The 19,770-nt window shown below is 46.1% G+C and overlaps 5 protein-coding genes across 6 annotated transcripts; 2 read left to right on the top strand and 3 right to left on the bottom strand.

Moving 5' to 3' along the window:
- Positions 1-335: 335 nt before the first annotated feature.
- LOC100827859 (organic cation/carnitine transporter 7) lies at positions 336-3,740 on the bottom strand. 2 transcript variants are annotated; one of them, XM_003562819.4, is made up of 5 exons: positions 3,262-3,735; positions 2,549-2,786; positions 1,678-2,203; positions 1,075-1,277; positions 368-855 (listed from the first exon to the last, which is right to left on the bottom strand). In XM_003562819.4, the coding sequence occupies exons 1-5, from the start codon at positions 3,558-3,560 to the stop codon at positions 646-648; spliced, it is 1,476 nt and encodes a 491-aa protein (XP_003562867.1). In that variant the 5' UTR covers positions 3,561-3,735; the 3' UTR covers positions 368-645. The 2 variants fall into 2 exon arrangements, with proteins under 2 accessions (XP_010236648.1, XP_003562867.1); XM_010238346.3 differs by lacking the exon at positions 1,075-1,277 and having other exon boundaries at positions 336-855; positions 3,262-3,740.
- A 1,442-nt stretch (positions 3,741-5,182) lies between these two features.
- Positions 5,183-6,927, top strand: LOC100825052 (protein YABBY 7). The gene is made up of 6 exons (XM_003560008.4): positions 5,183-5,540; positions 5,729-5,866; positions 5,973-6,087; positions 6,201-6,249; positions 6,344-6,419; positions 6,534-6,927. The coding sequence occupies exons 1-6, from the start codon at positions 5,454-5,456 to the stop codon at positions 6,570-6,572; spliced, it is 504 nt and encodes a 167-aa protein (XP_003560056.1). The 5' UTR covers positions 5,183-5,453; the 3' UTR covers positions 6,573-6,927.
- A 22-nt stretch (positions 6,928-6,949) lies between these two features.
- LOC100827350 (pre-mRNA-splicing factor 18) lies at positions 6,950-10,263 on the bottom strand. The gene is made up of 2 exons (XM_003562817.3): positions 9,191-10,263; positions 6,950-7,513 (listed from the first exon to the last, which is right to left on the bottom strand). Exons 1-2 carry the CDS (start codon positions 10,070-10,072, stop codon positions 7,106-7,108), a joined length of 1,290 nt encoding a protein of 429 aa, XP_003562865.1. The 5' UTR covers positions 10,073-10,263; the 3' UTR covers positions 6,950-7,105.
- A 4,083-nt stretch (positions 10,264-14,346) lies between these two features.
- On the top strand, positions 14,347-17,437 carry LOC100827040 (COMPASS-like H3K4 histone methylase component WDR5B). Its single transcript, XM_003562816.4, has 2 exons — positions 14,347-15,117; positions 16,796-17,437. Exons 1-2 carry the CDS (start codon positions 14,413-14,415, stop codon positions 17,084-17,086), a joined length of 996 nt encoding a protein of 331 aa, XP_003562864.1. The 5' UTR covers positions 14,347-14,412; the 3' UTR covers positions 17,087-17,437.
- A 149-nt stretch (positions 17,438-17,586) lies between these two features.
- LOC106865837 lies at positions 17,587-19,612 on the bottom strand. Its single transcript, XM_014896757.2, has 2 exons — positions 19,006-19,612; positions 17,587-18,898 (listed from the first exon to the last, which is right to left on the bottom strand). Exons 1-2 carry the CDS (start codon positions 19,104-19,106, stop codon positions 17,674-17,676), a joined length of 1,326 nt encoding a protein of 441 aa, XP_014752243.1. The 5' UTR covers positions 19,107-19,612; the 3' UTR covers positions 17,587-17,673.
- Positions 19,613-19,770: the final 158 nt, after the last annotated feature.

The following is a 19,770-nucleotide window of genomic DNA, read 5'->3' as shown; positions in this document are numbered from 1 at the left end:
GCCGCTGATTTAATGGCCTTCCCCACTACATTAGGGATGGAAGCGAATCTTGCATATGGGACAGAGGGAATATATCAGATCATGTAGCCTTTCCCACTGCAAGCGTATCTTGCATATGTCCCGTTTCTAGTTAAAATTTCAAATTTTTAAATTAATTTTGAACTAACAAATCTCTAATGGTCTAGAAGCGTTCCTACACTACAGTGAATGTAGGAGGGTGGGAGCAGTGGCTGGTGCACCGTGGAGATATGGCGAACAAAGATGAATAAGGTGACTGACTAAATAAAAAAATAGCCAAAAAAAACTAAAGCAAAAGGTAAATATCAGGCAGCTCGTTCACGAACTATTGATATTTTCCTTCCATAGATTCCTTATGAAATCATTGCAACAATAGATTTCCTGTGAAACATTACAACTTTCAGGAAATTATGTACCGAAAATGTTTGGCAACACAGGGTGCAGGCGCGGAGCGGTTCCCTCGTCCCGGCAGCACAGGGGTCTCGTCATGTACAGATTTTTGTCATTTGTTTCAGACGTATATGTACAACAAATACCCCTATATATAAAGTAGGGGGAAATTTCTTCCTTATAAATGCACTGGTATAGCACCACATGTACATCGATTTGGATTGTGAGCCTAAAATCTCATTGGATCTGACAGTTCTTGGTCTCCAGAGGGAAGAGGGCACAAGCCACCGCTGCAAGACAGAGTACCAGATCGAAGACAAACACAGCTTCTTTCCGATGACAGTTCTCTAACAAACCAACAGCTACGAGAGGCGCAACCATGCCGCCAATCCGTCCGACAGAAGTTGCGACTCCAACTCCGGTATTTCGGCATGACGTAGGGTAGATCTGCACAAGAGTAATATGCAAGGAATAAGAGTAGCTTATTGCTAACTTTGGGAAAATGCAGCATATAAGATTACCCCTAAATTATGTCCTCTGTTTTCTTCTTGAAAGTCGCATTTAAAATTTCAAACGTGGTCACCCCTAATAATACCAAGGTGGTTGGCTGATTGCAGAAATTAACATGCCATCAGATATAATAATGCTATAGATATATGTACTAACCTCAGGGCCATAAATATACAGAACAGCATAGCTTGCCGTGATACAAGTCCGGGCACTGAATAAAAGGGTGGTTGCTAAACCTTCTCCTAAAGGTGCAGCAAGTGGTGCCACGAAAATAAAGCACAAAAACACAAATCCCCCCATCGACAGTTTGCGACCAACTCTGTCAACCAATAGAGCTGCCAAAATCTGGCCAGGAAATTCTGCCATGAAAACAAAACTTTAGCCTTAACACATGCTAATTATTTAGGAAGGATAACTGTTTCAATGATCCTGAAACACTATAATTTTTTAATCTAAGACACCAAATTCTGAGAAGAAATAATATTGGATGAAGACATATTCCAAATCACGAACCGTATTCTCTGTTCCACAGTCCATGGATATCTACTACATTTATTGGATCACTCTTGGATATCATACAAATGACTACAACACTTATGAAATATTATTTGTCTGTGCAATGCGAATAACCAGCTTCGGCAAGATCAATGCTCACATTTTTAACCAAACTCGGCGAATTAATGTAGAAATGAACAGATACAGAAATCAACAAAAGACTTGGGATGATAATTGGCTATTTGACAAGATTTACGCACTTACCTGCAATACTAGTCACCAGGACATTTATGTAGAATCTGGCATCATTTTGCTGCCTCAAATGCATTCCAACAGGTGCACACCACTTTTCACCAGTGCTTAGTTCCGATGTTAGCAATACTATACCATAGTAAGCAAAAGAAAATGCAAAGAAGACAAACCAAAGAAGAAGTGTAGATCTAATAAATCTTCGTGACAGGAGTGTACGAAATGCATTAATGGATCTGGATTTAGAGCTCAAGCCGACATCAGTTGCAGCATTATCTTGTGAAATAATTAGAGGTCTTATTGTCTCCAGATCAACACCATTGTCAGATCTTTGCAGGGGAACTATCAAGATGCCAGAGGGCAGAGCCATATTATTCATTTTTGCTATCTTCTCCAAGATAAATTTAGCATCAGCTGTCCTGCCTCTTGAGCAGAGGTACCGTGGTGATTCAGGTGTTACACCATAAAAAATAAGCAGAATGAAACATGGTGACGAGGACAATGCTATCAACCATCTCCATCCAAGTACTGGCATGATGGCCTGCAGCAAGCATAGAGTGTCAAGTCCATTGGGATTTATTTCCATGTAGTTCCAAACTTCCAACTACAGAATCAAACGATGGAAAACATCCTACAGTTATATGGCACATCAAAAATTAAACTTTGACATCTAGGCGACTAGGATTACTATAAAGTATAAACAGGCCACAACTATGCATAAGTTATATCTATTGTTATTATATATGTTTAACAGGATTATTTCCTGCTGTTAATGGTTAAAAAAAATTAGAATACCGCTACAAAAAAATAGAGTGCCAAACATGTGAACTGAGTGTACAGCCTGATAATTCGACGACTCTAAAATGTGGTGGGAAATAAAAAATACCCATGCAATTAGAGCCTGAAGGATTGTTCCAAAGGTCCAACTGCAATGGAAGACAACCACCCAAGTACCCCTCTTTGCAGCAGGAACAAACTCTAGGAACCAAGTACCAAGAACATGGCCAGCACCCAATCCGATACCGACAACAAATCGGATGGCTATTAAGCATATATAGTTAGGTGACAGAGCACTGAGAAAACCAAACATGCCAGTGACAACTGCAGTGAACAGAAAACCAGTCCTGACAAAGAAAATAATAATAGTAAATAAAAAATCGGTCAGATTTTTTGGAAAAGAAATGCAGACATCATGAACTGAAATAGAAGGGAAAAGCTACACTTCATTTTTCCCTTCAAAATTGTAAATATACACTTCATTTCCTTTTCACTAGATATGCTGTTTCTAACAATTTGCTACAGTTGAAACAGCAAGTCCACATAATATTCCCCAGGAAAATATCTCGTAAAGATGAGGCATATATCTATCTATGCACTGGTTTCATTACTACAGGCAGGAGTTCGCATTCGGGTGGTTAAGTTGTTCTGGGTCGGTTAATTTCCTTTCCCCCACAATTTTTGGCTCTGAGAGCGAAAACCAACGGGTAGTTTGCAGAAATTTCCGAAATAAACCAAACAAATTTGTCAGAGTTATGGTCAACAATCAGAGGAAAACAACTAGTATTACACACCAATACCAAGAGTTGAAGTGTGCCCAACCTTCTGCCATAGGTGTCCGAGAGGGCGCCTCCGAAGAGAGCCCCAATGAGCATCCCGGCGAAGACGACGCTGGTGATGAGCCCCTGCTGCTGGCCTGAGATCCCCCACTCGTCCTTCACGGCCGGGCCGACGAAGGACAGCAGCATGATCTCCATGGCCTCCGCGGTCCAGCCCACGCCGGCGTAGGCCAGCACCAACGCCTGGAACCTCCCGAAGCCCACGTGCGACAGCGCGTCGTCCGTCGTGTAGTAGCAGCACTCCGCACCGCCCCCGGCCTCGGCGTCGTCGTCTCCAGCCATCTTCCTCCCAATAAACCGCAGAGAGGTGGGGGCGCTTTTGCGGCGCAGCCGCCGGTGGGAGAGAGGCGCGACTCAGCGGAGGGCACGGCCAGGTGCCCGGTGGGTCTGGATAGGTGGTGTGGAGCGTAGCGTGCCGGCCATTGGTTTGACTATTGGCGAACTGTTGCGGCTTGCGCAATAACGACGACACAAACGTCCGAAAATTAGCCGGAATAGAGCATGCACATACATTCCACAGCGGACTAAATTTTAACTAAATCTCTGTCACTTAATAAGTGACGAGGATTTGCATGGGATCATTTATTTCAGAATTGTACAAATACACGTCATTTATTTTCAGGACTACAAATCCACGTCACTTATTTTGATATGAAAGTTGTATCGGTACCGGTAAATAAGAGTTTACTCCCTCCGTTCCAAAACACGACTCATATTTTTTTTCTCATTTGTTCCAAAACACACCTCATTTTTTTCTTGGTACCCGCACCCGGCCAATAACTACTCACATTCATTTATTATTAATCCAATATGAGTGGTCAAGTACTAGAAACGAGAGCTGTCTTGGTTTAAGTGCACAAATCTGTATGAGTTGTGTTTTGGAACAGAGGGAGTAGCAAGTACTCATTATTTCCCCCCTAACTTTTTTTTTGTCTCCCTCTCCTTATGCAACAATGTCACTGTATTTATGCGCTAGCAGGCAATGCCATTTTTCCGTAGTTACCGTCAGGAAACCAGAAATGATCCTATGTAGACTTCAAAGAGAGGTGTGTGCATACTGCATACACAGTGTCCCGTGTTAAAGCCTATCTTCAGGGAACACTGACTTTCACATGCCTGTGGTTCAGATCTATGGGATAGCCCTACAAAAAATAGCGTTCTTGTAGTATCTCCCCAGAAACAGGACCTTTTGTGCCAAGTGGAAGCATGGAACGTAAATGGTTTGCTGTTTTGGGGCATCTACTTCCTTCGTACTACTTGTGTGAGAAACGGTCCACTTCACTGAATGCATCGCTGCCAGTGTACAAGCCCAAGCAAATGTACAGCAGTATTTTTCCTGTTTACTGCCGAAAATAAATTGTTACTTTTTTAGCCATTGCTTTTAGCCGAAATTACTCTGATTTGGGGTTTTCGAAGACCAATGAGCAAGCATGGCTCCAGTGCCAAAGGGAGGAGTAACGAGCCCTTGTGTGTTGTGTCGTCACGAAGGGGGAAGTGAAAAAGTGGGCCGAACCTGTGATCACCCCTGGTGTCGTGGAATCCATCGTATCCCAATAGGCGAAATATTTGCCCCGAAATGGAGGAATCTCCACGGTAACAATGGGGCTGAAACCACGTACCCCAAGGAGCCCCTTCTCGGCATGCAAACCGGCTGGGTGCGTATCCAACACCGATCCAGACATGCCGTTTTCTGCCAAGATCGTTACTGCATCATGGGTTTCTGATCAGAAGCTTGCCCCCAACGTACGTGGGTCACCGCTCGCTCACCCTGCCTTCTCGGAGCTCGTTTCTCATTTTCACGTGTTCCCCTTCCGGCTCTGGTTTCGCCTCCTTCTCGATAAGATTGTTTGTTCCTAACAAGGGGCACCGTCCCAAGAGAGCCATGGCTGCCGGTTTGGGAGAAGTCCTCTTTGTATGCGTGGCGATTGGGATGGCTAGGAGCCGGAGCCGGTTCACTTCATCGATGGCACTGCAAACGCTTCCCCCGGCTTGTCTGGCTGCACACCACGATGGCCGTTTTACAGAGGAAAATATGTTGGAAAATTAAACGTTAGGTTGGTCGTTGCTCGTGCCTATAAACTGTACCAGTGAGCCATTCCTTAGTGCACCGCTACCCATACACAGAGCTTTAGGGCCTTGGATCCATCACACAGCTGACAGCTCGTTCCCGTGGCCATGTCGTCGTCGCTCGTCCACCTGGAACTTGGCCTCCCGGAGCGGCTCGGCTACGTGCAATGCAAGTTCTGCACCACCACTTTGCTGGTAAGAAGGATCCAAGATACTCCCTCCGTTCCATAATTCTTGTCGATTTATAAATAGATACATCCATATTTAGCCAGATTTGAGACAAGAATTATGGAAGGGAGGAACAGTGTATCTCCGCCGGCCGCTGGCTTTTCGTCTGCTGACATATATGTGCAGGCAATCACATAGACGTACGTGCTTTGCAGGTGAGCGTGCCGTGCAGCAACCTGCTGAAGATGGTGGCCGTGCAGTGCGGCCGCTGCGCCGGCGTCCTCTCCGTCAGCGTGGCTTCTCCACCGTCGTCGCCGACGCCGGCACCGCCGTCTGTCGAGCTGCCTCTGCAGGTTAATTTGTCCCCTTTGCTTCCTCAATTGCTTTGCATGGACGTTGGCATAGTTTTCTTCCTGCTTTAATTGCATCAATCTGATGGGTGGAATGTGGACTCGACAGGAGCTGGGCGTTGATCCGCCGCCGAGGGAGTGGTCGGACGAGAGCACCGGAGACGAGGAAGGCGACGGCGAGGGAGAGGCTGCGGAGAGCAATGCTGCCGCTACCGTCAACAAACGTAGACGCTTGCACGCATGCAGTTCTTTATCGTCTTCAGCAAACGTAGATGCACTGGACAGATATATCATATGAGCTAACTAAGCATGCTTAATTTTGGAACACCTTTTGCAGCACCAGTGAGGAAGCAGCGGACGCCGTCTGCTTACAACTGTTTCATCAAGTAAGAAGGATATATAAGTACATCGTGATAGCATGTTTACCGTAATTGTCAGTTAAGATGCCATGGAAGCTTTTAACATAAGTTGTATTCTCAGGGAAGAGATAAAGAGGATCAAAGCTTTGGAGCCTAACATCACTCACAAAGAAGCATTCAGCACAGCTGCTAAGAACGTAAGCATCCATACATTTTTTTCGCCTTAGCTTCTCGGACCGAATTTGCATGCTCAAATCTGATTTCCTTTTTCATACGACATCAAAAATATATCATTCGTTTCTGTAATGCAGTGGGCTCACTTGCCCAGAATCCAGCACAGGGGGAACTGAGGGATCTGCTGTTGGTGACACATGCAAACTGCAAAATGGGAGGAGGCCAAATTGATGGGCATGCAAATAAGGTAGCCAGGTCCAGGAAGTATCCAATTTGTAGCTTCATAGATAGCTTGTATTGTATCGATGGGAAGTTCTGATGATGCCCATCACAACCAAGTGGTGAGTGAAACCCTCTTCGTGTGATAAATGCTGAGTGGCTTGCTCCTGTGCCACAAATAGCAAACTCTACATCAGTTGCAGTATTGTGTGACAGAACAAAACTAGGAGTTAACTAACCTGATGAATCCAGTATAGTTTGTCAACACTGCTGTCGAAACAGGAAGGGAAGTTTTACGCAATTTCATGGAAACTCGGCCAGTGAACTCTAGTGAAACAGATAATAAAGCTTCTTTAGCAATTTGACTACATGATTCTTCTGCTGTTATACATCAGTACAAAAATGGAAACGTTTACAGAAAAAGTTGGCATCCATATTACACAAAGATCTCAAACTTTCTAGTCGTGATCCAGGCTTGTTGGTTGAAGCATCATTCTTTTGATGCTGGCATGAGCCTGAGCCTTTCCTCAGAAGGAGCTTTTCCAGGATCCTTCTCCTCCGATAGAAGAGCCTGCAAGTCACTCCCATTTGCCAGGCTGTTGAACTCCACTGATTTGGAGGGCAGAGCAGGATAACGGCGCTGGCAAAGGGTCATAAGCCTCTTGATCGACTGAAGGTACTTTCGAGTGGTCTCATCATTCATAATATGAGCCACACTATTTGTGTAGATCTTCTCACGGGCAGAACGCTCGTGGATACCAACCATAGTGACTCCAATAGGCCACGGCGCATTGCCAATGGCCAGCTTGATGTATTGGTCCATTGCTTGCAAATAATCACGCTTCATGCAGCAGTCAACAATAAAGAGCAATGCTTTACGGATGTCATCCGGAAGAACCTAAACAAGATCCGAGCAATAGTTGTTGTCAGAATTGCCAAGCAGTCTGCAGTCAGTAAAGGCTGAACATAACATAGGCAGGAAAGGATAAATTCACAAATGAACAACGCGAGCATCACAATTTAGCACGAGTAGATGGTCTGCTGAGAAAGTGAATCTGGAGAAACAAATAGACAGTACAATGAAGTTTAATCTACAGTCAGGAACCACGATGATGTACAAAGTCCAACAGAACCACAGTACCATATCTAACAATGAACTATAGGGGGACACATTGTGCCAGAATTGGAATTCCCACAAGTAGACAACATGCACAAAAGAATGAATTACTCCCTCCTTTTCACAAAGGTTGGCGTATTTGGTTTCGTTAAGACAAGCCTTTAACCAAGAATTACTCTATTAATATATAAATTATATAACCATGATCATTAGCCAGAACTTTTAAAGATGAATCCATTGATATAAATTTCATGTATGAGAAAACACATATCCATAGAGTTTTTATTGGTCAAAGCTTTGTCTTAACGAAACAAAATACGCCAACCTTTGTGAAAAGGAGGGAGTATATACTAAAAGAAGCTTTAATCTGCAATATGTTTATTTTTTATGCTGAGTCAGGGCTTTGAAATTTCAATCATAGTAGACAATACACTCATATAATCCAAGACTATACCCAGCATACAGCCATACAGCTAGTCATACCCAGTTACAAACTACTCAGTAATCAGTATATAATCCAAGACTGGTGTTACTTTGTATAATCAACATATAATGATGAAACAATCACTTTAGAACAAATATACTGCAGAAATTAAACAACTTTCATGAACTTGATTTATAGTGCAAAAGTAACAACAGAAACTTGTGATCCTTGGCGAAATGAAACAGACATCATGGAGCAGATGCAACAATATAGAGTTTTACTCATTGTAGGTTTAGCATCATGTCTACCATGTATCATGGAAACATAAGAGATGTCATACTTGCGTTACTGTTTGTCTCTAGCAACAAGTTATGTCATCATAAGCTGGCCTAAGAATTACAGAAATATAGAGTTATCTTCTTGCACTATCAGCATTGACTCTATCATAACCTTCATTGGATCTCAAGCAAATGCCTTTTAAATAACCACAAAATCCTAGTGAAATATACTAAAGTCATCTGGTTGTTGAAAATTATGGAAATACATACAGGGTACTGCACAAACATTACCACTTCTGTATCTTGGATATCTTACATTCAACAGATGAACAGACTTAGGCCACCTTTACTTAAAATTTAGGGCAATGGTTCTCAGATAATTATTATTCTATTCCCCCTCTACATCTTCTTGCAACTAGGGTTTAGCTTGTTCTTTAAGTTTCCATACAAAGAACCAAGAAGGATTCGAGCAAGAGACTTTTCACAAAGAAATTGTAATTGATGTCTGGTTTTGCCATCTCTAATCCAACATAAAGTCCTACAATTGCGCTCATTGCGGTACTTAATTATCCAAGATTCTGGATTTTGCAGGCAGCCAGACACACCATGCTGTCACAAGTATTATTTCAAATCCCAATCTACCATACTCCCTCTATTGGTTAATCTTTTTTGCGCAAATACTTTACTTTGAAATTCAACTGAAAACAACAATACATGATTTAGCAACCCACTGATGGGAAACAATAAGATTCTCACCTTCTTCCTGCAGAACTCGAACAGGGGACTGAGATAACGCGCACACTGCTTGAATGTTGCAAACATCGACTTCCCTTTTGCCGTCCGCTTCTCCAGCTCAGTCATATCATCCAGCTCCTGGTTCCACTCGTTGAGCAGCCTCTTGAAGAACACTAAGATCTTGTCTTCGTCACAAAGCTCCTCAAACTTGGTCTTCATTCGCTTGGAGTCCTTGTCTGCATCAGCATCATCCCCACTTCTCCGGGCGTCGCCATCACCATCATCAGCGCCTTCTCCCTGGGCACCACCCTCGCCACCATCACCGCCGCCACGTTTCCCCTTGCCCTTGACATAGGTATCTCGACCAGCCTTCTGCCGCATGCGGAGCTCAATCATGTCACGGAGGAAGTCGTTGGTCTGCCCCTCGGTCATCTCAAGGTCGTCGATATCGTCGATTGCTCCGGACTTGAGCACGAGCTTGAGGCGATCGAGGCGGTCGGCGTCGTCCTCCCCGAATAACGTGACAGGCTCGCGAAGCACGCGAAGGCGCCGCATCACCTCGTTCCGCGGGAGGACGAGCTCATCGATGCGGCGCTCCTCGGAGTGGAGTGCATCCTCCGGCACGGCCTTCTTCCCCGCGAGGGCGGGTGGGACGGCCGCGGCGGCGGAGGAGGAGCTAGGGTTAGGGTTCGCGCCCCCGGCCTGGGTAGGGTCGGCGTTGGAGTTGTTATGGTCGGAGGCGGCGGAGTTGGGGGAGGGCACGGACGGAGCCTTGCCGGGGATCTGGCGTCGCTTCTGCAGCTGCTTCTCCTCCAGCTCCGACCGCCGGACGAAGTTCTTGCCGCCGAAGTCAGCCGTCGCCGCCTTCCGCTTCTTCTCCAGCTCCCGCTTCAGGAGATCCATAGCGTCGGCGACGGAGCGCAAGACTTCTCGCCGTTTCAAGGAGATGGAGACGCAGATGGAGGAGGGGAGCCGCCGCCGTTGGGGTTTCTAAACGGCGGCAACGAGTCTGTCTCGTCCTCTTTTGAGCCGCCGATACAATCCGGAGACAAGTTGCTGTGCTAACGCTCCCGTGCTACTCAAACACAACTGACATTTCCAAAAAAAAAAGACAACTGACATTTGTGAAAACTTATTACTGCGTTGCACGGCCTCTGAATTTCTTTCTTTTCATATTAAACATAATATATGCAGAAATTCACACGTATTGAAAAAATAACAACATAATTTGACATTCAATCAAAATGATGCATTCAATCGAAATGTATTTCGGCCTCTAAATTCCTTTTGTTTTCATTTGAACATAACATATGCGAAAATTCATGTGTATTGAAAAAGAAACAACATAATTTGATATTCGAAAGAAATGAATTTTGACAACAACATAGTTATGTGTAAACTGAAATACCATCGCAATCATGCCAGATGCAATCCGCATGATAGATCAGAACAAATTATTCAATACATATGTCGTATATTGCAAGTTTGCAACATTCTTAGAAGTTCAAACTAACAGTTGTGCACTACTCAATGCATCAACTCTGAATCTTACAGGCTCAATAGGCTACTTACAGCCAATACTTTAGACAACAAATGGACAGTCATAATTGTGTAAGAATCAACATACCAACAAATATCTTGATGAGGATTCTTTACCAGGTTCAATTATCTCCCTTTCTGCATATGGCTAGCTAATACTGGATCGGAGGCAGTAGCATATGGCTAATTATTCGTGTGCGTGTTTGGAATGATCTTTTTTTTTGCGTGTCAACGAAAAGTTGACGAGGTCAGCCCATTACTTTTAAGACTTCAGTGCATATGGTTGTATAGTCAATGATCTTCTTTCATCATCTTAGCCAGCCATCCAATGAGTCTGCGTCTTCTGAGGCATATCATTTAGTCGTAGAGGTGATGATTAGGTTTAATTAGCGCCCGCCCTTGGCCGCACGTGACGCCGCTCCCACACACCCAGCAGCGGCCTGTATCATTGCGGCAGCGCCCACAGGAGACGAAGGACCAGTGGCCAAGCCCACGTCGGAGGCCGTCGAGGACAGAAGACGGCCACCAGGAGGCCGAGGCAAAACTGTGGGCACCGCACCGGAGCTCGTAGACGGCCGCACCAGGCGAATCGACAACGCAGGGAGCAAATGACAGCGGCATTGGGGGCGCGTTTGGGAACCTCGTCAGCCTGATTCAGCGAGTTAATGGGTGGTGACGGCGCAGCCGAAAATCACAGCGAGAGGGATAGGTCTCGAGCTCGCCGGCTCTGGTGCGTGGCGGCGGCACACGGTGTCAGGTGTTAGGTGAAGAGCGGGGTCGAAGGTGGTTGAATGGAACAGGGAGCGAATGTGCGCTCCCTGGCCTTCTGGCGCGACGGGTAAGTTGCCATCCGAACATAACTAAAGTTGCTATCGTCACAGACTAAAGTTGACGTCCCCACAGAACTAAAGTTCGCTCCTTAGCCTTCTAGCGTGACAGGATAAAGTTGTCACCCGCACAGAACTAAAAGTTGCCATCGTACAGAACTAAAGTTGTCATCTCACAAGACTCGTGGCGCGATCTCAGGCACAATCTTCCCGATCGGATGGCCAATAGAGCGTTCGCTCCGAGAGTCCAAAGAACGAACGTCCGCTCATTATAAATTCCTTTTTGTTTTCGATTTACTCGAACGGGTACTATCGTGGGTCGCGGGCGAAACCACACAACGACGGAAACCTTCATCCCTTTATTATTAGGGGTAGGTTAACTTGTTTTCGGTGTGTTTAGTTTAATTCCATGTTTGTCCTACCAAGATTTGTCAGCCAAAATATTGGCCATGGCCAAAAAATGTCACTACAGAATTCATGTTTTTTTTCCTAAAGTAAGATAACCACGATCAAAATTCATACAAGAGCACGACCGGACTTGCTCCGCCAGACGACTCTAGTGTCTCGATGCCCTCCAACTGCACTTTATGAATTGGGGATGGCATTGTTGGGGTTCTACGTGCAGAACAATGATTCAAAATATGCCTAGTGTGCGTTTGAAGACACTCCTACACAGAGCGTCGAGCATCGTCAACAAGATAATTGGAAGTTCGATCATGCGCTTGCCATGGAAATTGCAATGGAGTTATTATTAGGCGTTGCAATTCGTATCTTAGGTGGCTATAGATGTCAACGTTGGTGTCCGCCTCGTGTCAGGGAACACATTACAAGAAAGCATACCATAACCACCATCTATTGGTGACCAAATTGTTTGATAGCTATGTATAACCATTGTAATCAATATACCTGTACATTGGTTATTACAGGTATTATTGGTAGCTATTGAGATGTCTTTTAATGACCAATGGTGGCAAAGTTGGTCGCTAGATATATTTAGCAACAAAGAAACGAGATCAAGTAGTGTTAGTAAAAATAGATAAATATTAAAAAAAATGGACTTTTAGCAACCAACCATCTTGGTAACTAAACATCATGTCTCTAGTAGTAGCAATAATGGAGTTCATCCTTGGTGATCCCCTTCAGGTTTTGGCAATGTCAACATTAATACTTATCTCCGACGATTGGTGACATGTTCAACATGGTGGGAGCTACTATAAGCGAAACTTCGAGGTGCAGCGGTTGTTACTAGCTTTGCTTGTTGTGTTACACGTGTGTGCACAAGTGCGTCGTCCCTATGTGGATGGGTAGCACGTGTGCTTATGATCTGTCTTGTACTTCATTCCTCTATCTCCGGCAATTGGTGATGCATTCAAGAAAGTGTAGGTTATCAGGGGGCGAAACTTCGAGGTGCAGTGGTTGTCGCCACCTTTGCTTGCTGCGTTTACACGCGTGTGCGCATGCGCGCGCGTGTGTGCCCCCTCCCTGCGTGCTTGGATTGCACATGTGTTTGAGGTGTGTCTTGTACTCTACCCCTCTATCTCCGACAATTGGTGCATTAAAGATAGTGGGAGTTGTCGGAGTGAAATTTCAAGATGCATTAGTTGTCTGTAGATTTGCTTGTTGTCTTATGGGTGGGTCCACACGTGTCTTCTCCGCGGGCGATTGGATGGCACGTGCGCTTGAGGCGTGTCTTGTACAATGTACCTCCATAAGGACTATATTTCACTTCTCCTAGTATATTAATATAGGACTAATGGAGTATATGACAGGATTTATAGAAGCTTCCAAGTTGCTTGAAACAGTTTGAGAGATTCAAACTCAGATCTGGCCGAAGATTGCTCAAGCAGTTTCTCTCGTTGCCACTTCGCTTGGGGAAATTATCAATTCCCTCGACTTTAGCACTGGTTGTTGCAAACTTGCAATAAGAAGGCGTAACCATTTACCATTTTCTCCTCCTCTTCATTTCCCCATCGGAGAGAACCAACCATCTTGGTAGCTAAACATCATGTCTCCATTAGTAGCAATCGTGGAGTTCATCCTTGGTGATCCACTTCAGATTTTGACGATGTCATCATTGATACTTATCTTCGACGATTGGTGACATGTTCAACACGATGGGAGCTACTCTAAGCGAAACTTCGAGGTGCAACGGTTGTTGCTACTTTTGCTTGTTGTGATACATGTGTGTGCACACGTGCGCCCTCCCTATGCGGTTGGGTGGCACGCGTGCTTAAGATGTGTCTTGTACTCCATTCCTCTATTTCCGACAATTGGTGACGCATTCAAGACAGTGTAGGCTATCAGGGGCGAAACTTCGACGTGCAGCGGTTGTCACGTGCGTGTGCACGTATCCCCTCCTTGAGTGCTTGGATGGCACATGTGTTGAGGTGTGTCCTGTACTCTACCCCTCTATCTCCGACAATTGGTGCATTGAAGATGATGAAAGTTGTCGGAGCGAAATTTCAAGATGCATTTGTTGTCGGTAGATTTGCTCGTTGTCTTATGGGTGCGTCCACACGTGTCTCCTCCCGTGGGCAATTAGATGGCACGTGTGCTTGATGCGTGTCTTGTACTATGTCCCTCCATAAAGATTATATTGCACTTCTCCTAGTATATTAGTATAAGACTAATGGAGTATATGACAGGATTTAAAGAAATTTTCAGTCGCTTGAAACCAAACTCGATCTGGCTGAAGATTGCTCAACCAGTTTCTCTAGTTGCCACACCGCTTGAAGAAAATTATCAGTTCACTCGACTTCAGCACTGGTTGGCAGTTGCAAACTTGCAATAAGACGGGGAAACCATTTACCATTTCCTCCCCCTCTTCATTTCCCGAGTCTCATTTCCCCATCGCGAGAGCGCGTCGCCGGGCCGACCATGTCTTCAGGGGCTCAGCAGACGCCGCCCCCGCCGCCGCCTTACCGGCCGTACCGGCAGGCGCGCTCGGCGACCCCTCACGCACGGGCCATCTCCTGCGTGCGGTTCTCTCCCTGCGGCCGCCTCCTAGCGACGGCGTCCCTCGACGGCACGGCCGCCCTCCTCTCCCCGTCCTCTCTCGCCGTCATCGCCAACCTGCGCGGCCATGCCGACGGCGTCTCCGACCTCTCCTGGTCCACGGACTCGGCCTACCTCTGCTCCGCGTCCGACGACGGCACCCTCCGCATCTGGGACATCCGCTCCATCCTCTCCGCCTCCAAGCCCCCCGCCGACCCCAACGTCGACCGCTGCATCCGCGTGCTCAAGGGCCACACCAACTTCGTCTTCAGCGCCAACTTCAACCCGCAGACGAGCTCCCAGGTCGCGTCGGGGGGTTTCGACTGCACCGTGCGCATCTGGGACGTCAAGGGCACCCGCTGCGAACGCGTCATCGAAGCGCACTCTGAGCCCGTCACCTCCGTGCACTTCATCCGGGACGGATCGATCATTGTGTCTGGGAGCCATGATGGGAGCTGCAAGATTTGGGATGCGCGCACTGGGTCTTGTCTCAAGACGGTCATTGATGACAAGAAGCCTGCGGTTTCCTGCTCAATGTTCTCACCAAATGGCAAGTTTATCCTAGTTGCCACACTCGATGACTCATTGGTATGATCGATTCACTCATATTTCAAACCATTTAGTTTCATTCAGATAATATTTCATACTCCGTACCATTTAGTGATCAATTCTTACAAACACTCAAGCCTACATGATTAGATTATCTAGATGACTAGTTATAATTGAAGTGCAAACGATTCTCATCGGTAGGTCTGTTGGGCCTCGAAACCACTGGTAGTTCATGGAGAACGAGGAAGTCTGTGCTCTTTATTGTATTGCAAGTTTGCAACCTACAATTTCGAAGCAACCTTTTCTATAATTTTAGTACAACTAGGAGCTATAACATTTTCCATGCTTTTGGACGTCAATGTTACTCTATGTATTTTGATCTGGGTACAATGATTGCAGACTCTAGATAGTTTTTAATCCAACTTTCTGTTGCAATTTAACTCCAGTTTACAGTAAATGAAAACCCTCCTCAGTTCTGATTTCTAAAATTCAAATCAAGGGACCCCATATGTTGTAATGGTTTAGCACAAGGTAATGGTTGTTGGCTTTCAGAAAACAAAAGGGTTACGGTTTTTGACGCTATGCGCTTGGACTTTCAAGTCATAACACCTTGAAACAAATATAAACAATTCCAGTATTCCTCACATAGTCACCTGTACTATTTATTTCTTTTTAAAATTCTAACGAATGAAACTACAAAGATCCATCCCAGTTCGAATGTTTGATATCTGAACTTCAAGAGAAACAACAACAATCATTGCGTAAGTACTAAGTAGACTCATCGTCCAAGTGCCACTCATCCAATTTACTATTTCTTGTGGTGTTAGCACATTTTGTTTCTCACATAAATATCGTTTTTACATAAAAAAAGTTTGGTTGCCGAAATGATCAAATTCCCTTATTTTGGGCATTTCTTTAAGCCCTTTGTTCAACTTCTGTGTCTAAATTGAAGTGATAAACTGGGGGTTTATATGTTTCAAGCGACATGTGTACGTGAGTATCTATAATTGTCCTGTTCGTGGTCTTCGTATTGTGATGAGCTTTTACACTATTATATATATATACAGTCATAACTTTTTTCCTTTACTACAACATGACCTTGTTGTGAAGTCCTCCACGTCTCCACAGTTCAATTTCCAGGCTTCTCTGTCTCTGCCACATGCTCTAATACCCCTTGTTTAGAACTTCTTTGTAGACTGCTTGTCGCAGTAGGTCTCTCAGTTGCAACATTTCCAATTTCAGAGTGTTAATCTCATAGGTTTTGACATGCAACTTATTATAAATGTTTTTTTCTCTTAAGTTCCAGAGTCCAACTGGCACATCTGATGTTCGATAGTCTTATATTAATGTTCTTATGTGTAGAGGTGCAACATGGTGACCCTCAGGGTACCCTTTGACCCTCCTTAGTTCAAACAAATGAACTAGTTTTTCAAAAACTTGTGTCATTTTAAAACTTTAGTTCATTTGGTTGAACTAAGGAGGGTCAAAGGGTACCCTGAGGGTCACAAAGTTGCAGCTCTACTTATGTGTTGTTTCTTGTCACTCTGCCTGTCTTGTTCTCAGGATGCACAATACTTGCAACTAAACATTACTGCATATAGCTTCTCAAAACATTTACTTTACATTTGTTCTTTAACTGGCAAAATATGCTGCATATAACTTCTCAAATTCCATTTTTTACTGGAAATGTGCTTAGCAAGTGTCCTGCACCTTGCAGAAACTGTGCAATTATGCTACTGGCAAGTTCTTGAAGGTATATAGTGGACATGTGAACAGAGTATACTGCATCCAGTCTGCATTTTCTGTCACGAATGGGAAGTACATTGTTAGTGGATCAGAGGACAATTGCGTTTATATATGGGACCTCCAAGGGAAAAACATTCTTCAGAAAATTGAAGGCCATACCGATGCTGTCATCTCAGTGTCCTGTCATCCAACAGAGAACAAAATTGCTTCTGGCAGCCTTGATAACGATAGGACTGTGAGACTCTGGGTTCAAGATGGTTGATGAAAGCTTCTGTGGAGTTAGTGTAGAATCTATGCAGCAATTGGCATCTCAAGGAGAAACATGTGCTGTGCCTGTCTCCCCTGCACCACTCCTGGGTTATTATCTCAACCTTAGGCTTGACTCCTTTGTTTTAATCTAAGTTCCTCTTCTAGGTTCCGAGCCTCAACATAGGAGTTAATAGTATAATAAAGAGAAAATAAGTGTTAAGACGTGTTTGTTTGGTGCCCAATTGCTGCTGTAAAGTACTAGTGCTATAAGATCCGAACCTCTTCGTTCATAAATTTGCAGTGCACTGTAATCTGCAAGATGTTTACCGATTGAGAGTTCAAAGAAGCATCGCACTGTTGGCAATATGTGTATAATTATATTATGAAAACAAAATGTTCGATCAAGGAAACTCGTGCATGTTTCCTCCTGACTCCTAAGCCTATCCCCTTTTCCTATTCCAGCATGTTATGGCTATTTCTTTTCTCAACAGGCACGTTTCGGGTCGACAAAAATGTCATACGGAATAGTTTTTTTTAACTGTAGAACAGAAACAGATACGATGGGCTGGGCACCGTTACCGTTTACAACCCAATCATGGCCTAGGATCTGGTGGTAATTGAACTCAATAGGTGTCGACCCCGCACGGCCACCCTCTGACTACGAGGAGGAGGGCTCACGATGATCTCCGAATAGCAGATGTAGCGCGACATAGAGTGAACGACACTGCATTCCCGGGCATCTTGGCGAATGCCGGAGCACAGAATGCCTGGTATGTATTGTGCTGGGCGGGCGATAATTTCCGGCACACGATCCAACCTACAGAAATCTCTGCACGTGTAGACCGTGTCCGCACGGATGCATGAGGACAGCCCTGCGGGCACTGAGATCGCGGGTCTACATCCCCGGGGTCCCTGGCCAACGAACAAGGCGCGCCCACTGAGCCCTGGCATGGGCACCGTGTTCCCGGCTTCCAGATCCACCCGGTGCACCTCGTAGCCTGGACGAGGAATGTTGCTATTGCCCATCCATTTCCGATGCACCAGGATCAGCTCCCCGTCGTTGTCCACGAGCTTGACGGTACCGTCGTACGGCCTCAACTCCACGCCTAGTTGTAGCTGGGCCACCGGCACCAGCTGCGGGTCCTCCGCGGCGGTATCCACCGCGGCAATGGCATTCTCGGTCACACAGAAGAAGCGCCCGGCGAATGATAAGGCCGTGACGACGAACCCGTTGGAGCCGGATAACTGCCGCCACCGCTTATCGCCGGGCTTGGCGACGACTAGCCAGCTCGTGTGGAAGTGTAGCACGACCGTGGAGTCCTCGCCGTTGGCGAGGCCGGCGCTATGCAGCCGTGCAGACTGCAACCTGTACCTGAGCAGCTCCTGCTGCTGCTGTCTGGTGAGAGCAGCCGACGTGTGGAGCAGCGACGTCGCGTCAGGGAGGCCGGCAGTGAGGTGGCGCGTGAGCGGGTTGAGGAGGCGCATGGCCAAGGTGCGCTTGTCGCAGATCACCAGGAGGCCGCCGGAGGTGGGGCCGAGCACGTGCTGGTGGCGGAGCTCCGGGAGATCCACGTGGACCCGCGCCCCGGTGGTGATGTTGAGGAGCTCGCGGCGGACGCCGCCCGATGAGGTCATCAGCGGGAGCATGACCCACCGCCGCGGGTGGAAGCGGCGGTCCAGGCCGTCGCGCGCGTGCGGGCACGCCGTGGATCGGCGCCACGAGCGGCATGCGGCGCGGAAGCAGAGGTAGTCGGCGACGTCGTCCGCCAGGAGCCGCTCCGCGATCTGGCCCGCCGCCCCCTCCGTCAGGTTCGCCCAGTCCCTCCTGCGAGATGTGCAATTACTTTATGGGCGAGATTGACATCTTCTTGGCACACGGATCTATCCTATATATCGGGAGGAATATATACTCCGTATTAGGAACTCCGTTACCAATCAGATTGGGCGACGGGCGAGCCGGAGGGCGGGTCGGCGGCGAGACCAGCCGTTTTCATGACTTTTTTCGGCGGAGCAGGGGCGGTGCAGCCCGCCATGTGTCCGGGATGATGCAGCTTGCTAGGGCTTGGGCCGTGCCGCCGCCGCGCGCGCCTTGGATGGATCGGATGAAGATATGTGTTGGGACTTATATTTGGGGTCGCGGGGGCGATGGTGGTGAGTCTGGTGACCCTTTTATGGACCGAGGCCCCTAAGCGAATCTGTGAAGAATTAACGCATCGACAACTTCGATCCGTAACGAATGTAAAGTACTACCTCCATTCCCAATTAACGTTTACGGGATCATTCCTGACCCAAATACGTTCAACGTTCACGTCTTCTCATCTTTTGGGACAAGCGACTCGAGGGGCTTTTCGAAACCTATCAATGTAGTCAAGTTCGTGCAAAGACAGCAGTAACGATGTTGCTGCTACAGTCTGGTTGCAGTCTCTATGTTCAAACCTTAGCAGAATTTCATGTTGCAAAGTATGAAATCACGGAGAAGGTGTCTTTGAGAGATTTCATTGTAATTCTTAATTATAAGAGTTACCTTGTAGTTTTTAGAATCGATCCAAAGCATTGTAGCTGTAATGGTTCTCATGTTTGAATAAAGTTGCAGGTTATTCTAAAAAAAAAACCTTCATTCCCAATTACTCAAACCACTACTACAGAATACCCTTCCATGAACCCTCACCAGTGGCGGTTATTTTCATTCAAAAAATC

Source organism: Brachypodium distachyon, chromosome 1, assembly GCF_000005505.3.
Source record: "Brachypodium distachyon strain Bd21 chromosome 1, Brachypodium_distachyon_v3.0, whole genome shotgun sequence".
Taxonomy (NCBI): Eukaryota; Viridiplantae; Streptophyta; class Magnoliopsida; order Poales; family Poaceae; genus Brachypodium; species Brachypodium distachyon.
Note: the sequence above shows the minus strand (reverse complement) of the source record. Positions and strands in the feature narration are given on the sequence as shown.

Excerpts from the sequence above, each read along its gene's own strand:
- LOC100827040 (XM_003562816.4), top strand. The coding sequence starts at position 14,413 with ATGTCTTCAGGGGCTCAGCAGACGCCGCCCCCGCCGCCGCCTTACCGG. Across the intron at positions 15,118-16,795 it reads CCACACTCGATGACTCATTG|AAACTGTGCAATTATGCTAC; the intron begins GTATGATCGATT and ends TGCACCTTGCAG.
- LOC100827350 (XM_003562817.3), bottom strand. The coding sequence starts at position 10,072 with ATGGATCTCCTGAAGCGGGAGCTGGAGAAGAAGCGGAAGGCGGCGACG. Across the intron at positions 7,514-9,190 it reads TCGAGTTCTGCAGGAAGAAG|GTTCTTCCGGATGACATCCG; the intron begins GTGAGAATCTTA and ends GATCTTGTTTAG.
- LOC106865837 (XM_014896757.2), bottom strand. The coding sequence starts at position 19,106 with ATGGCGGGCTGCACCGCCCCTGCTCCGCCGAAAAAAGTCATGAAAACG. Across the intron at positions 18,899-19,005 it reads CCCGTCGCCCAATCTGATTG|GAGGGACTGGGCGAACCTGA; the intron begins GTAACGGAGTTC and ends CACATCTCGCAG.
- LOC100827859 (XM_003562819.4), bottom strand. The coding sequence starts at position 3,560 with ATGGCTGGAGACGACGACGCCGAGGCCGGGGGCGGTGCGGAGTGCTGC. Across the intron at positions 2,787-3,261 it reads TCGGACACCTATGGCAGAAG|GACTGGTTTTCTGTTCACTG; the intron begins GTTGGGCACACT and ends TTTCTTTGTCAG. Across the intron at positions 2,204-2,548 it reads TTCAGGCTCTAATTGCATGG|GCCATCATGCCAGTACTTGG; the intron begins GTATTTTTTATT and ends TGCTTGCTGCAG.
- LOC100825052 (XM_003560008.4), top strand. The coding sequence starts at position 5,454 with ATGTCGTCGTCGCTCGTCCACCTGGAACTTGGCCTCCCGGAGCGGCTC. Across the intron at positions 6,088-6,200 it reads TGCCGCTACCGTCAACAAAC|CACCAGTGAGGAAGCAGCGG; the intron begins GTAGACGCTTGC and ends CACCTTTTGCAG. Across the intron at positions 6,420-6,533 it reads TCAGCACAGCTGCTAAGAAC|TGGGCTCACTTGCCCAGAAT; the intron begins GTAAGCATCCAT and ends TCTGTAATGCAG.